We start from the raw sequence: 17,775 nt of genomic DNA, 5'->3' as shown, positions 1-17,775 counted from the left end.
CACACAAAACAGACACAACGGTCTAGGATTTGCTTTGCCTTGCTTTGTGAATGTCTTTACCTGGTTCCTCTGTTCCCATTAAGGCAGACTTGCCAAGGACTCTCAGAAGGGGAGGGACTGCTTAACCCTGTATAGGCTTTTTTTTTAGCTCTGCATCATGCAGCGTTCAGCACAAAAGCAATGCTGAATTAATTTTTGTCTCAGCTTCTGGCAGGGAAGGAATTTTTAGCTATTTTTAATGTTAGGGATTCAAGGCAATACTTGGCATTGTTGAACTAATTTTGTCCAACAGCAAACAAGTTTTTGTTATTTTTTTATATTTATCAAGCAGGGGAAAGCAAAATAATTTTTTACTGAAAACCTCTTATTGGATGGAAGAGAGACCATGGGGTGGGGGAGCCAAGCTGACAAGGAAATTGAGTAAATCTGTCAGGGTGTATTACAGGACAAAGGCAATTGCAGAGTTTTTAAAAAGAAAATGCGAAGAGAGTTATAAAATCCATTTATCTGTTGTTTTGTCCCATCTGGTGCATTTTATTCATGCTGAAAAATCTCTTCCCTCTATCCCTTATATGAACAACCATTTTCTAAAATGACTTTTTTCTCCAATAAAAAGAACAAATTTATGTGAAAACAGTGTGAAAGTGTTAATCGGGGCGTGGCTCAAAGCACCACTATCACTTTTCTGCAGATAGACATTTCTTAGACAGCAATGTTAAGAATGGATTGTGTGACCTCAGCACACAAATAAAGTGTGTGGATGGTTTGTATGGGAGGGATTCCATTCTAAGACCATTTTATTTCATTGCAGGGAGTGGCATGCACACCTTGCAAATGTTTATCATAGGCATGACATGGATGATAACGATGCAAGGAGAGGTTAAAAATGAGCCAACACGAGATGAAATAATTATTTGTAGGGACTTAACCAATTGAGGTTTCTGTTCAAGCCCAGAGAGAATTGTGTCAAATTTGTCAGTGAACTTGGTTATCTAAGGATGAACTCTATTTATGAGGTGAAATATAAATTGTTGAGTAGACCAAGTCAGCAACTTGCACTAATGGATAATTCCTTCATGTCTGTTAGACTTCTTAAAACAACAATAGGGAAATATCTGCATAATACCTGCTAGTCCACTTTAAAATTACTAAAATCTGCAGACGGGTTTTTTTTCATCATAGCAGCATCAGACTTTCTCTTCCCCCTACTTCCCCAAAACCTCCTTTTAAAATTATGTATACTTAATATCCACCCTGATGATGACGTTTCATTAGCTATGAGTTGCGCTGAGACCACAAGATGTAGTGATAGTCACCATCTGGACAGGTGTTTGGAGGCAGTAATGGGCTGGATGTGGGCCAAAAAAATAAAACAATCTTGAAAAGACAGATGTGTCCTGTGCTTCAAGTTCTCGAGGTGCGAAGATTGCCTGTTCTGGATGGGATTGCACCCCCTGGAAGGGACAGGTTTGTAGCTTGGGGAATACTCCTGAATCTAACATTGTCAATGGTGGCTCAGGTGGTCTCAGTGGCTAGGAGTGTCTTCTCAGCTCTGGCTGGTTTGCCAGCTATGGCCCCTTTTGGACAGATATGACTTGGTCACAATACTCCATGCTCATAACTTCCAGATTGCATTGTTGCAATGCACTCTACATGTGGTTGCCCTTGAAGAAGACTTGGAAACTTCAACTGGTCAAAAATGCAACAGCCAGATGACTGGTTGGGTTTTTCTTTAGAACTAATATAACACCTGTTTTAAAACAGCTGCATTGGTTGCCAGTTCATGTCTGGACCCAATTCAAGATTATCACAGTAGTGTTTAAAGCACTAAATGACTTGAAAATGAAATGCAAATGGAGGGCCTTCAAGTTGATTCTGACATACGGTGACCCTATGAATAGGGTTTTCATGGTAAGCAGTATTCAGAGGTGGTTTACCATTGACTTCCTCTGAGGCTGAGAAGCGGTGACTGGCCCAAGGTCACCCAGTGAGCTTCATGGCTGTGTGGGGATTCGAACCCTGATCTCCCAGGTCATAGTCCAACACCTTAACCACTACACCACACTGGCTCAGGCCCCAAATATCTGAGAGACTGCCTCCTTCCCTACAGGCCCTCTTTGGTGGTAAGCCCAGCAGAGGGGGCTGTCTTCATAGTTCCATTGTCCTCAGAAGCTCGGGGGGGGGATGGCCTGGGAGAGGACATTCTCTGTGGCAGCCCCTAAGTTCTGGAACTCTCTCCCCACCAAAGTGTGTCTGGCACCTTCATTGTACAGCTTTTGTCATAGGCTGAAGATCTTTGACATGGCCTTTGACATCTGAGATAGTTGTTTGCAGGACTTAATACTATTCCTGCGATTGTAATTGTAACTGGTTTTGCATTTAAGGTTGTCGTAGCTCGCCTTGGGACCGGCTAGTGAAGGATAGGTAATATATTGAATAACAACATCACCCACAACAACTTAGATGGGTTTAAAAGGGGTTCAGAGAGGTACATGGAGCATGAGGCTGTCAGTGACTGATGGTGGTGTACTTCCTACCCACGTTGCAGGCACTCTGAATCCCAGGTGCTGGAAATCACAAATGGGGAGAGTGCTTTTGTGCGCAGGTCCAACAGGCTTGCAGGCTTCCCATAGCCATCATTGTGTGAACAAGGTGCTGGCCTTTGCTCTAATCCAGCAGAACTCGTCTTATGTTCTTACTTGTTGGAGGGTGCCCTATAGATACTGTTAAGACATGATGTGAGGATACTCCAGATAAAATGCATCATCTCTACCAGGAATTTTTTGTAAAATCAGGGTAATGAGAGAGAATTGAAGGTCACAATAAAATAGAACATGGCCCACTGTCTCTACTTCCCCTGCATCACAAGGTATTAACACTGTATTTTAAGGTAACTCACTCTGGGATGCCCAGGTGATGGGCAGGTGATAAATGCTGCTGCCCTAGATGACCTTTGAGGCCCCTTCCAACTGTACGTATACTGAAGCCCTGCTGGGTCAGGCTAGTGGCCCATCTAGTCCAGCATCATGTTCTCACAGTGACCAACCATGCCCATTATAAAAAGCTGCAAACAAAACCTGAGTGCAAGAAGCCCACAAGCATGACCTGCGTATTTAAGTAGAGCATGGGTGTGCTGTCTTGGGATGATGGGAAATGTAGTCCAAAACATTTGGAGGACGCCAGGTTGGATGCGAGGCAGGCTGGAAATGTCTTACTCTTTCCCTGTTGATTGCTTTTCCATTTTCATCTTCCCACAGCTGCAGTATAACATAGTAAACCCACCACAAGTGTCCTTTTTAAAAGCAAAAAGAGAAAACTAGAGTAGGGTTCTCAAATGTGAATTCTTTCCAGAGCTTGGAAGATTACTATCAGCCCCAGCCAGCATGTTCAATGGTCAGGGATGACGGGAGCTGCAGTCCAACAACATCTGAAAGGCCCCAGATGTGCCCCACCCTTGTTCCAAATGAACAGCCACTCTGTTTCTTTCAGGACTATACTCAGAAGCACACATCTGTACACACCATGCGTTTAAAGCACACGGCTTCCCCCAGAGAATCCTGGGAATTGTAGTTTACTCCTCACAAAGCTAGCATGCCCAGCACCCATAACAAACTGCAGTTCCCAGGATCCTTTGTGGGAAGCCATGTGCTTTAAATGTGCTTGCCTACGCAGCCAGAGGTTGGACTTGACAGCAGCTCTCCCTGGGATCTTTTCCAGTTAGGCTCTGCTTGTTTTATTTATAAATGGAACAAATCTAACCCTCACCCCACTCTCAAAGTTTCTAGTCCTCTCTGATCCAGACGAAACTAAATCCAGTAGCACCTAAACTTTTCCGAGCCCTGAACTCTCTTGGGAGGAAGAGTGGAATATGCATCTGATGATGATGATGTTCAGCAGGTAAGAAGTTGTCTCAGCACAGCCCCGCCTCCGTTTGGGCGCTATAAAGGAGGCTTGAAGGGGGTGAAGGTGGGAGGGGCTGTGGGGCGTATGGGCGGGGTTATTTATTATTTATTTATTTATTATTTCAATTTATATACCGCCCTTAGCAGAATAGCTCTCAGGGTGGTGAACAAACAGATAAAATACAATATATCATAATAAAAATCATAAAAACATATACAAACAAACAACAAAAAACACTACAAAAACACAATACGACAAAAATTAAAAAATACGGATTAAAAGATTAAAATGGTTAAGAAAATTAAAATGCCTGGGAGCATAAAAAGGTCTTTACCTGGCGCCGAAAAGATAGAAGTGTAGGCGCCAGGCGTACCTCTTCGGGGAGGCTGTTCCACAACTCAGGGGCCACCACAGAAAAGGCCCTAGATCTAGTAACCACCCTCCGGGCTTCCCGATGGGTTGGTACCCGGAGGAGGGCCTTAGATTCTGAACGAAGTGAACGGGTAGGTTCATAGCGAGAGAGGCGTTCCACAAGGTATTGAGGTCCCACGCCGTGTAAGGAGGGGAGGGGCTTCAGACGCAGAGGATTGAGCAAGGGGCATCCCTCACCCCCCCCCACCTCGGTCAGCGCGCCTGCTTTAAAACTGAGCTTTCAGGAGGCCCAAATCGTTGGAAGGGCGGGATATACACACATCAAATAATAAAATAAATAAATACTGTAAAATCCTGGCGCAGCGAGCGAGGCTCCGAAAGGGCTGCAGGGAGAGGGAGAGGGAGAGGGAGGGGGAAATGCTCTTTTTCTTCCGCGCTGGCTTCGGGGGGCGGGGAGCGCCTGAGCCACGTCCACCCCCTCCCTGCGCCTCTTTCCTTTTTTCCTCCTTGCCCACGACCCCCCGTTCCCAGGTGCTGGATCCTCTCTCCCAGGGCTGGAGGAATCCTCTGCAGGTGAGGGATGGAGGTGGATGGATGAGGGGGAGGGAAAGCGAAGGGGGGTGCCTCAAATTATTCCCACCTTCTCTTTCAGTCAAGGAAATGTTCCTCCCCCCAAAGGGTGGAGGCGAAAGGGATCGTAAATGCAGGTGGTGCTTTTGGAACTGCATGGGGGGGGGAGAGATGGGAATACGCAGAGAAAGCGTTATAGGGAGGAACTTCGCCATTCTTCCTCTCCAGAATAAACGAGGGCGCCTCGAGAAGTGCAGTGCCTGCTATTTCTTTTCTTTCTTTGGTTAAGGGGGGGGGTTGTGTGCAGGCTTGTGTCCAGATCATGATCTTGCTTGCAGAGAGAAACGGCACGTGCATGTATGTCCAGTCCATGAAACCCACGGGATGAAACCGCCAGTCGAAATCCGATTTGCAGAATCCATCCTTCCTCCCAAAACGAGCATCTTCCTCAAATCTGATGGCCTTTGTAGTCACTCTCTAGCGGTTTTGGAACTGCAGGTACTAGAGCCCCCTTTCTCCCAGCCCCATAGAGCCTTCTTTGCAGCCTATCCTATGCAGCCCTATTATACTGGGGTAGATTCTCCCTCCCCCCTTTCTACTTGTGCTGCAGTCTCCTCTCTTACTCCCCCCCCCCAATGCAGGCTGCTAGCTGTGTTAAATATGCAGTTGCAGTCCCATAGAATCCCCACTTCGAGGTTTCATAAACATCATTGGAGCCCCCATCTCACCCCCAGGACCAGACTGCACATTGCCACTATTTTAAATTTATTTATTTGCATTAAGTATTTTTATACCCATTCTGGAGCAGAGGGCTGGTAACCCCATGAGATCAATCAAGCAGCCATAAAATGGGATAGCAGTTAAAATGGCAATAGCCCTGTAAAAAGGCTATTGGGTGCCTAGAAAGTAATGATTTATTACTCCATCTGTCGTCCACCCACAGGTTCTTAAGAAGCAGAGTGGTAGAACTAGGCAAACCCTGCAAACGGCAGAAGGAGCAAGCTTTTAAACAACACAGAACTCTTAGAGTGCAGCTGGGAGATCCACCAGGACCATTTGGATTGGGCTGGCAGCGCTATCCACTTCAGAGCAGAACTGCAGTGCTGGGTTGACTCTCCCCCACTTCCCTGCACTGTTTTCCTGATTAAAATCATGCCCCGATCTAATTGTTTACTCCACGGGAGAAGTGTACCAATATCATGCATGGGAACATGAGAAGAACCTGGCTGCTGGATTGTGGTAAAGGCTCCTCTAGTCCAGCATCCTGTTCTCACAGTGGCCAACCAGGTGCCCCAGGGGAAGCCCGAAAACAGGACCTGAGTGCAAGAGCTGCGCTCTCTCCACTTGCAATTCCCAGCAACCAGTACTCAGAGGCAGACTGCCTCCATCCCGACAGAGGAGGTAGAAGAAAGCCATTGTGGCTAGTAGCCACTGCTTGCCTCTTCCATGAATTTGCCTAATCTTCCTGAATGCAGCAGCACTCTCCCTTGTTCCTCTTCAAGGACAAACAGCTTAGGATAGTTATTTGGATGAGTGGGGAAGAGGAGCATTATTTGTTTATTTAGCAAATCAATAAACAACTTGATCAAAACAAAAAATCTCCATGCGGTGTACAAATAAAATTATATTTAGCAGGGGGTCCCAAACTGTGTTTCGTTGACCACCAGTGGTCCGTGAGCTTCATTCAGGTGGTCTGCAGCATGTCCACATTATATATTCCTATTGGTTTTCAGTTGTCTTTGTATCTCGGCTTTTATTTTCTGTATTTTATTGTATTACAATTTGGCTTCTATGGAATGCAAATTGTAATGCAAGAAAATAAGATTAAACATCACACAGCATCTAGCGTGAAGTATTACTATTGCTACAACATCAGTAATTTTCAAGTGGTCCACTGGGGTGGGTGAGAGTTTGGAAACCACTGATATCTAAAACATGACTAAAAAAAACCCAGTTAAAAACCGTTACATTGCACAAATACAAACAAATATACATAAAACTGTATCCTTGAAAAGAAAGATAAAAATTTAAAAACAAATGTAATGAAATCATGTGCCTAGATTGGCTTGCCAGCAGGTGTCTAAAATAGGGAAGTGAGATTGCTTGACTAATGTCGAAAGACAGGGAGTTCCAGGGCACAGGTGCGGCTACACTAAAGGAATGACTTCAGCAAATGTATGTTAGTTACCAGCAAAGCTGGTGTTCATTACTCACCTGCTTTCTGGATTCCTGTGAGCTCCTTTTTCTACCATCTCAGGAAACATGACCGAGGTTGGATCTGAGAAGTTGGCTCTCTTCCGCCAGGAAACTCCTGGAGGCCTCACCTACCGCATCCCAGCGTTGTTGTACCTGCCGTCCGAGTCCACTTTCCTGGCATTTGCAGAGGAGCGCTCATCGCCCAGGGACGAAGATGCGAAGTTCCTGGTGATGAGACGAGGGCGGAAGAAAGGGACGTCTGTCCAGGTAACACCAGGGGCAGGAAGTGTTAACTGTTTCATTTTATTCTGTGCAGTTTTGAGTTGGATTCCAGCAACAAAAATATTGTTAGGAAAAAGAGGTTCAGCTTGGGAGGGGTTCACCAAGGAAGAGATATTGGGATCATGGTGGAAAGCAATTTTGATCCCTTTCAAGCTTAGTAACGGAATGGGGACTGCTAGCTGACTTTTTTGGGGATGGGAGAGGTCGAAACAGATTTTCCAACTGTACAAATTCTCCATCAGCCACCCCAGACTTTTTTTTTAAAAAAGAGCTGAACACAGTGCATGCTTTGCTCCTTGCTTACACCCTGGAAAAGTGGCAGTTCCTCAGTAAGAGCCAGGAGTTCTTATGTGTTATACACTGACAATACATTTATGAATCTGCCTTATGAATCTACCATAGTTCAGGAACTAAAAGGAGCCAAAGTGGGATTAATGATTTGCTAGAAAAGACAATAATGCTTGGAGGGAGTAGAAAAAGAGGAAGGCCAAAGAAGAGATGGATTGATTGCATAAAGGAAGCCACAGATCTGGACTTAACAAGTTATGAACAGGGTGGTTCACGACAGATGCTATTGGAGGTTGCTGATTCATAGAGTCGCCATAAGTCGTAATCGACTTGAAGGCACATAACAACAACAAAAAAGGATGATATAATGCATTACTTGCCTGAAGGTGAAGAGGAGGAGGTTCTGGCCAAAAAGAAGGTGTTTTAATATGCTTTGAGCAGTTTGCTGTAAGTGTTGAAATTGAGAACATTCTACCCTTATATAATTCGGGTACATGCTGTCCCTGAAATTCTAGCGCTTAACAAACACACACACCTAATATGTCTAATTTTTCAAACTGCACATTGTCGGCTTTCCAACTGCACAAACCATTTTCCAGCCCCACAATTTTGTGTCCAACAGCATATTTAAAAAAAACCTTGATCTTTGTCTTAAGCTTGATGGGGGCATTGCAACTGTGTAGAGTTTCACATCTTCACACTGGTTTTTGGCACTGTGGCTCCCACTCTTCTTCTACATCCAATGGTCGTTGAGCGTGATGGCGGTTCCAATTCTTTCTGTCTGATCAGATGAAGAAGGTGGTCCTTGGGGACACTCCCTTCACCCTCTGGGAACTGGATTGTCCAGTTCTGCAGGGCTTGGCACCCATCTTAATTTAACATCTACATGAAGCTGCTGGGAGGTATTATGATAATTTTGGAGTGACTATAATAATGATGCCCCAATCAGTGTTGCAGCTATGCAACTCCAGCTACAGCTATCTCTCTTGTAAATTGCTGTTGGAAAGAGGCCAGGTAGATTAACAGATAGAAGCTGAATCCAGGCAAGAATCCAGGCCTGGAAAGGTGTTATTACCCTGTAATAATTAGGGTTGTACTTTCAAAACAGGTTCAGAGTCTGGGTGGCGTTGTTGCTGTTGCTGCTGTGGCCAACGGTAGTTTTTAATAACTTCAGTTGATGCTCAGGCTGGGCTGAGCAGACCTTGAAATGCTGTTCTAAGTTTGCATCACTTCCAGACTTGACTATAAGTGGCAGGGGGTGCCTATTTAATCTGGTGGCATACCTAGCCATACTTAACACAGGTACACAGATTTGATAGACACCTAACTCTGCTGTCATACATTCCTGTCCCGACTCTCTCATCCACGCTCTCACACTCTTCTTTCTCTCCCCTAACACTAGCAGACACTCTTGACACACTCTCACATTTCTTTAACTCTCTCTGTCTCTGTGTCACATAGAGAGAGGAGGGAAGAAGCTAGGGGCTGGGAGGGGGAATATAATAAAGCTTGGGAAGGAGTTGTGTCCCAGCTATTGTCAGCTGCTAGTGCCACAGCCGATGTGGCTGAACAACTTTGATAAGGGCAATGTGGCATTCAGTCAAAAGGACTGACCATATATGGTACTAGTTGCCCTTCTTGCCATAGCTCATCACAGGAAAATGGCCCAAGACCTAACCCTTGTCTCATGGAGCGGGAAGAAGTTCCGTTGTGCAAATGGAAATCCCTGGGCTGTCTGAATGACTTTGCTGGATACTGACCTCGGAAGCTGGCCTACATGGATAAGTTAACTAACATTGCAAGTGTGAGAGTGGGCAAAACTAACAGAGGACTTATTTATTGGAAACTGGAACAACTTCATCATGTATTGGTACGACAAAACACAAGAAAATGTTTATCCGTGTATTGTACTGGAAACAATTTAGCAATTCAAAGATTAATTTAACTCTTTGATTTTGCCCACTCAGTTGTGTATTTATGGGTGGTATTCCGCGTTAGTCCTATTCAGAGCAAACCTAGTAAAGTTAATAGACCTGACTAATTTAGGTTCATTAATTTAAGTAGGTCTACTCTAACTAAGAGTTAAATACAGCCCTGTGTATTTATTTCCTTCCTCCAGGTTTTATCTTTGTACACTTACTATACCAATAAAAACCTTTAAAAACAACAACAAATATTATATATAGGCAGAGCAAAACAGAGAACACTACTGGTTAACTACCACATAATCCTTCTTTCATTCTAGTGGGGCCCTCAGCAGTCTCTGATGACAGCCACTCTGCCCAACCATCGCACCATGAACCCTTGCCCAGTGTACGAGAGAAAGCATCGCATAGTTTTCCTGTTCTTCATCTGCGTGGAAACCCACGTCACTGAACGGCATCAGATCACCTCGGGCAGGAACGCTGCCAGGCTCTGCTATGTCTTAAGCCAAGATGGCGGCCGCACATGGAGCCAGACGACTGACCTGACTGAGCAGGTGATTGGGAACAACGTGAGAAACTGGGCCACCTTTGCTGTTGGGCCAGGCCACGGACTGCAGTTGAGTTCTGGGCGCCTGGTGATTCCGGCATACACCTATTACATTCACAAGCGATGCTTTGGGCATGCCCTCATGTGCTGGACCAAACCTCATTGCTTCACTTTCTACAGCGATGACAGTGGGCGTACCTGGTCCCTAGGACAGCTTCTTGACAACTTGAGGACAACAGAGTGCCAGGTTGCTGAGCTGACCCGCCAGGATAATAGCCAAGTGTTGTACTGCAACGCCCGCTCTCCCGACAGGTTCCGGGCCGAGGCCTTCAGCATGGACAGTGGAGACCGATTTGAGGAATCCTTCTTGTGTAAGGAGTTGCATGAGCCACCGAATGGTTGCCAGGGTAGTGTGGTGAGTTTCTTCCCGCAGCTGGAGCCAGGTGTTCATTCCTCATCAGCCTCCCTCAAGAGCACCAAGTCGTGGCTGATTTTCTCTCATCCCACAAACAGGCACAAGCGCATCGATCTGGGCATCTACCTGAATACCTCCCCGTTGGAGAGAGACTCTTGGCGCTCCCCCTGGGTGCTGTACAAAGGTCCCAGCAGCTACTCAGACCTGGCTGTGTGCCAAGAGGGGAACCTGCTGCTGTTTGGCTGCTTATTTGAGTCTGGGGTGTTTGACCCATCTGAAGAAATCGCCTTCCAACTCTTCACCAACGCAGAGCTTAGGAGGAATGTGAGGGACAGCTGATCCCATGCTCTTCTCTCGAGAGAGTTTCAGCTGCCCGAAAGCCCAAGAAAAAATTGGGCAGCTTCCAATGCACTTGTTTCATTAGCACAAGTGTGGGGAACCTTCACACACACACAGTTGCTGAATTACAAGTCCCATCATCCTTGGCCATTGGCCATGCTTGCTGGGGCTAATGGGAGTTGCAGTTCAGCAACATCTGGAGAGCCAAAGTTTTCCCATTGCCGTGTTAGCACAAGGACTGTTGGCTATGGAACAGGAGTTCCCCTCCCTCTCCTCTCCCCACCCCACCCCGCACGCCTTCTGAATCTGGTCTGGGGTTCCCCTAACACTGCGGAGCAAATTTGGGGAAGGTACGTGGTGTGCATGGGGGGAGGAGGTGAGAAGTTCCATTGTGCAAATGGGAATCCTTGTGCTAACCGAGCGAGTGCGTTTCATATAATCCTTAGCATCCAAGGACAGGAGAACCTGTTCGCTCTCCCCTTCCACACATCTCGGTCAAGTCATGGGTGGGGTACCCTGAGGTGGGGAGATGGCTTCTGCTTCCAGGTGACGATAAACAGGCCCTCCAACCTACTTTATTAGAAAGAGCACAGAAAAACGGCTGCTACATTCTGACACCAATAACCTAGAGTGGCCGTTCATTCGGCCAGATAGGCGACTCATAAATAAAATTTTATTATATTATTTATTATTAACTGCACAGGGAGGTCTCCAGGGGCTTCCACATTCGGTGTTGAGGGTGGAATTGCCATGCTTCCTTCGCTTATCTTTCTGTGGGGCATCCACATGACATCCGCCCCATCATCCAGCCATTTTCATCCTGTATTTTCCCTGTGGCTCTTCCATCTTTCTTCAGGCCAAAGTTTGACTTTCTTCAGAAAAAATGGAAGAGTAGCACATCCTATGTGGATGTCTTTTGCACCACACTTTTATCTTTGCAAAAGGATTTTTTTTCCCTGATACAAAGAGCTGGAAACCACCTGGGTACCGGACAATTTTCATACTGGGACCATTTTCCCCCAAATCCAAACCCCTCCCTTCTTCAAGGCCTTAGGAAAAGTTCCAAGAGTCTTGAGCAGCCTGGAGGAAGGAGAGAATGCATCTTTGTGTCCACATCAGATTTTTAAGCAAGTAGCCATCTGGGGACCAACTGTGAACCCTAAGCCGTCCATTCTTGTGCCAAAACCTTTATACTAGAACTCTTGAGATCTGCTGGTGTTTGGGTGCTTCTGCTATGCTGGCTTCAGTCAGCCTGGCTGCAAACATATGTATATCGAACACTACAAGAGCATATCAGTTTTATACCAGTTTTAACTGTCACAGCTTCCCTCAAAGAATCCTGGGGATTATGGCTTGCTGAGGGTGCTGAGATTTTATTTTATTTTCAAGTTAGCAATGTCAGCATGGCCTGTTTTCCTTGGATGTCTGTGTTCATTTTGCAGTAAGGTCTTGTTCGGACAAAGCACTGAAAAGTAGAGATGTGAAGGCCCAGGGGAAAAAATCAGGGGGGAAAACCCTCTCTTTTTTCATTTTTCCCCATTCCCCCCCCCAGGCCTTCACATCTCTATGAAAAACTATGGTTTAGCTGTACATAATAATCCTTGGGCTTGTCAGCTCCCCTCTTCCCTCCCTGGCACAACCACAAGGAAGAGATCCATTTTGCTTCCTGCTGAACACGGTTTCGTGTTATATCTGTAGAATATGTCTGAAGAAACTGGTTAGCATTAACTATTGTCTACTGAAACAACCAAATTTCAAAATGTGGTTTGTGAAGTTGGCTTGTTTCCCTAAAGCAGTAGTGAGGGTACTTTTTCAGCCCCCACACACCATGCAGACAAGCAAAAACCATCATATTCAAGGACACATTTCACCTGGTGAGGAGTGTGTCCAGGGAGAGGAGGCACAGCCTGAAGAGAGTCCTGATAGAGGACCACAGTTTAGGATTTGCTCATCACCCTAAACTGTGGTTAATTGAAAGCAAAAGTGAGAACTTCTTATCACTTCCTCGTGGCTGCATAGAGGCTTAAACCATAGCTTGCTGTTGAATTCAACCCAGGCCTAAAGGTTGACAGTTTCTTTTAAGATACAAGGCAAAATTGCAGCCAACCAGCAAAAAGTTGGGTTTAGATGCCCAGTATATAGTAGCATGTTCCAAATGTGGCTCCCTCTCCTGCTACCTTTCTGTCTTTTTTTTACACAGAAGCAGCAACTGAAGAAGGCTTGGAGCCTTCTTTCTCTTGACTTCTAAAAACAATGAGCTGCATTTGAAACATGCCTGTCTTGTTTCCAGTAGCTGCAATGTAGACATGCACACTGTTATCTGAGCACAAAAAAGAAGCCGGCCCCTTTGAGCTAGGAAGCCCATGGCCCATTCAGGGTGGCCCATATGCCTTTCACCCAGCAATATAAGCAGAGCCCAGCTGCTGGACTGGGCCAAAGGAGCCCATCTACCCCAGTCCTCTATTCTCACAGTGGCCAGCCAGATGCTCTAATGGGAAGCCCACAAGTAGGACTTGAGCACAACAGCACTCTCCCCACGAAGCATGCTGCCTCCAACCGCAGACTTGTCTTGATTTGTGCTGCTATGCATTTGTGCTGTTGGTTTATTTTTAAATATCTTTTGCATCAATTTGTTGCCTAATACAGAAATAGTCTCTAGGTGGCTTACAAACAGAATATAAGCACAGAGTTAAAAACATGGCAATCGCTAACTGGGAGGGCCGTTGCTCAGTGGGAGAGTATCTGCCTTGAGTGCAGAAGGCCTCCAGGTAGAGCTAGGAAAGACTCCTGCTTGAAACCTTGGAGAGCTGTTGCCAGTCAGTGTAGACACTATTGAGCTAGATAGACAAAGCATAAGGAGCTTCCAAATAGGTTTTATCCAAGCAAGTCATTGCGCAAGTGGAAAGACTTCTGCTTGCGCAACTGAACTTCCCCTCCCTCTCCCACATCTGTTTTGGAGGGTCAGAGGAGCTCCCAGAGCAGATCTGAAGAGATGTGAGGAAAGGGAGGAGGCGTTCTGTTCTGCAAGCGGCAACAACCTCTAGAATCACATCAACAGCAAAAACAGCAATATAGGTTACAATAACCCGTCACAGCTCATCAAATGCTTCGGAGGAAATGATGGCCTTTCTTCTACTCAGATGCACTAACTGACACAGGTTAGCTGCTGTCCTGTGATCAACCACACACACCCCTCTGGGAAGCCCTCACATCTTCGGCCCCAGTGCAGAGGAGGAGCGTAGGGAGGACATCTTGGTCCTGTTGGCATGTGCGCAGTGGTGCCACGCACCATCTCTGCTTTCGCTTGGTGCAGTTGCATTGTCTGAAGTGGCTGCACCAGCACTAGCAGAGTCCTAGCATGCTGCACTGAGCATGCGTCCCATGCCTCGTAGCATTACACCACTCCAGGGCTGCACTGTGGGAAGGGCCTGTGTGTGTGTCATATTTTTGAATATTTCTTCATGTAAAAAAAAAAATCCAGTAAGCCTTCCTACAGCCAAGAAATGGCTGTGCTAAAACCTCTCTCTTGCTGATGTTTCATGGGAAGCATTCAAAAATACGAAACGCCCTACACCAAGTTCACTATTTATTTATTTGATTTATTATTTGATTTATATCCCACCCTTCCTCTCAGCAGGAGCCCAGGACAGCAAACAAAAGCACTATAAAACATCATAAAAACAAACTTTAAAACACATTAAAACAAAACATCTTTAAAAATGTTTATTTAAAAAATGCTTTCAAAACATGTAAGATTAAAAACATTTAAAAAAAGGTTTAAGAACATATTAAAAAGCAATTCCAACACAGACGCAGACTCTACTTAAAAGGCTTGTTGAAAGAGGAAGGTCTTCAATAGGCACCGAAAAGATAGCAGAGATGGCGCCTGTCTAATATTTAAGGGGAAGGAGTTCCACAGGGTAGGTGCCGCCACACTAAAGGTCCATTTCCTATGTTGTACAGAACGGACCTCTATAGTCGGAAAGTGGTACAGGTCAAACCGTACTGCCTCATTCCATATAATGTGTAGACTGGACCCCTGCAATTTGCCTCTGAATGTTTTATAGTGTAATCCTAACCATGTCCTACTGACTTCCATGGGGCTTACTCCCAGGTAAGTGAGGTTAAGACTGCAGTCTTGCCCTGTAAGGAAACCTGTGACCCTCCAGATGATGTTGGAGTCCTTATGCCATCAGCCCCACCCAAAATGGCTGACAGTCGGGGACAATGGGGGTTGGAGTCCAACAACAGCAGGGATGGTCACAGGGTCCCATATCTAATTCCTCCTGTAGCCACACAGAGAGGTATTCATTGCTAGTCCTACTAAGAGTAAACTCATTGAAGTTAATAGACATGACTAGGTTAGGTTCATTAATTTTTATGGATCTGCTCTAGGTAGGACTTAACTGAAAACAACCCTTAATATCTATATGAACAGATGCAGGGCACTCCCATTGAATTTGCTGCATATTATTATTGTTGTTTATTTGATCTGATGTCTTACTCGTCCTTCAACACGAGGTCCCAGGGCAGGTTACAACAATTTAAAAACACAGGATTAAAATCAGATAAACAGATGCACAACTATGCATGCCTTCTTTGAAGAAGCTGGGCTGCTCCAGTTGTCCTTCTCCTTCTGAGTCCAGCAGCTGGGGCAGGATGCGGTGCTCGTCTTGACACACTCCAAGGTTCAATGTGTGGGTCTTGCTCAGAATTTAAATAGTGCCGGCGGTCTGGGTGGATTTGTGTTGTGTACACAGGGCAGGCCTAAGGCCTCTTTTCTTCTTCCAGGATCACTTGTTTGCTTGCTCACCACGTAAGTTTTCTAGATGGTGCACACAAAAGAGTTGCAAAAATTTCATCTAATAAAGGAGACACAGCACAATGCTCACTTTTTCTCTCTGTTTCCCTGCCTGTCATCTATGTTAATGACTGATATCCTTAAAAACAGTTGCCACTCTAAGCAACTGCTTAGATAATTTGGGCATTTGTTCTGGCCCTCTCTGAGCCACTGACTGCTTAATGAGGTGGGGAAATTGATGGCCAGGCCCAAAGCAAGCTGAGGTGGGAGCATTTGCATTGGAATGGAGGTCCCTATGTCCTCACTGTGGGAGGCTGTGTGGATCCAGAATTGGCCTGCACAGTCACTTACGGACCCACCGATAAAGACCTTACCCTGGAAGACAATCCAGTCACTTACGGACCCACTGTTAAAGACCCTGGATGACAAACTATTTCTAGGCTGAAGCAGCTTCTGCAGAGAATAAACAGAATATCGGTGGACAGCAAAAGAGGTTTAAAGATGTTCTCAAAGCTAATCTAAAAAAATGTAGCATGAGTGAGAACTGGGAAGCCTTGGCCCATGAGCGTCCCATTTGGAGGTTGGCCATTATCAAAGGTGCTGTGGACTTTGAAGAAGCACGAGTACAGCACGAAAGGGACAAACGAGCTAAGCGGAAGGCACATCAAGCAAATCCTCATTGCGACCATCTTCCATCTGGAAACCGACGTCCTCACTGTGAAAGCCTGTGTGGATCCAGAATTGGCCTCCACAGTCACTTACGGACCCACCGTTAAAGACCTTATCTTGGAAGACAATCTGACTCGGCCACGAGTGATGGCCAGTGAATGACTTGGGACAAGATTAGTTTCTATCCCCAAGTGCTCTGGCTGGCGGATAGTAGCCTGCCTGTATGCACAGGACAAAAATAATGTGGAACCTATTAACCTGCAGGGAAATGTGTTAAAATAAAATCCTCTGTCGTCATCAGTTCCATTCTCTGCTTTCTTCCTAATTGCCAGATAGGCGGCAAACAAATTAAATATTGTTATTTATTATTATTCCTTGTCCTAAGGGGTTTGTCTGCATCACGAAACTTGCTTTGCTGCATTTTATATTCAGCAGCCCAGCCTCCAGGTTTGGGGGGTGGTTGGCAAGACTTCAGCATCAGATTGAAGATATAATGATGCTGAGAGGCAGTGTGGCATAGTGGTTAGAGTGTTGGGCTGGGACCTGGGAGACCAGGGTTCAAATCCCCACCCAGCCACGAAGCTTTCTAGGTGACCTTGGGCCAGACGCTGCCTCTCAGCTTAACCTACCTCACAAGGTTGTTGTGAGGATAAAATGAGGAGAGGGAGGAGAATCATGTGCGCCACCTTGAGCTCCTCGGAGGAAAAGTGGGATAAAAATCTAATAAATAAATAAATCATAGGAAAACACTGACGTTACGTAGCTGTCGAAATACAAAATAAAACAACCTGTACCAAATCAAATCTGGCTTGCAAAAGTCAGACCTAACTTGGTGGTTTTGCCTCACCTAAAGGTGAGCTAGAAACCCATTAAATAATAATTTTAAGCATTGCTTTGGGGGGGAGGAATACACAGATGCAAATCTAGTGGACCTCCAGAAGTGGGACAATTTTTTGTTAGAAACATAGGAATCTGCCTTCTGTTGGTCAGACCTTTGGGCCATCTAACTCAGTAGTGTCTTCACTGACTGGCAGCAGTTCTTCCAGCCCTACCTGGAGGCGCTGACAGGGATTGACCCTGAGACCCACTGCATGCAAACCAGATGCTTTTTTTTAAAATGACAGCTTTGTTTACCCATGAATAGAATCTCCAAAATACCTATGGCAGCGAGTCTGAACTGGACTTACAAAAGGCCATTGCAGCAGCAGAATTCTTCTGCACTGAACTGTACTTTGCATTGGGATTTCTGCAGAGCATCTGCTATCACAGAGTTTCCCTTGGGAAACTGCACTGAGTAGGGATAAGACAGAATTCCAGTCAGTCTGTATTTTTAAGTGAATTGACCTCAGTTGCATCTTCCGGATTTATCTGTGGTTGGTAACACAATTATCTTTGGATTTTGCGCTCCAAAATTGTGATAGTTTTACATAAATATGTGTATTTTGATATGGATTAAAATATGGATTTT

The 17,775-nt window shown here is 45.5% G+C and overlaps 1 protein-coding gene across 1 annotated transcript; it reads left to right on the top strand.

Annotated features, from left to right (window-relative positions):
- The first annotated feature begins 7,029 nt into the window (after nt 1-7,029).
- Nucleotides 7,030-16,577, top strand: LOC133385654 (sialidase-3-like). The gene is made up of 2 exons (XM_061629113.1): nt 7,030-7,308; nt 9,857-16,577. Exons 1-2 carry the CDS (start codon nt 7,108-7,110, stop codon nt 10,835-10,837), a joined length of 1,182 nt encoding a protein of 393 aa, XP_061485097.1. The 5' UTR covers nt 7,030-7,107; the 3' UTR covers nt 10,838-16,577.
- The last annotated feature ends 1,198 nt before the right edge of the window (nt 16,578-17,775 follow it).

This window comes from Rhineura floridana, chromosome 5, assembly GCF_030035675.1.
Source record: "Rhineura floridana isolate rRhiFlo1 chromosome 5, rRhiFlo1.hap2, whole genome shotgun sequence".
NCBI lineage: Eukaryota > Metazoa > Chordata > Lepidosauria > Squamata > Rhineuridae > Rhineura > Rhineura floridana.
Note: the sequence above shows the minus strand (reverse complement) of the source record. Positions and strands in the feature narration are given on the sequence as shown.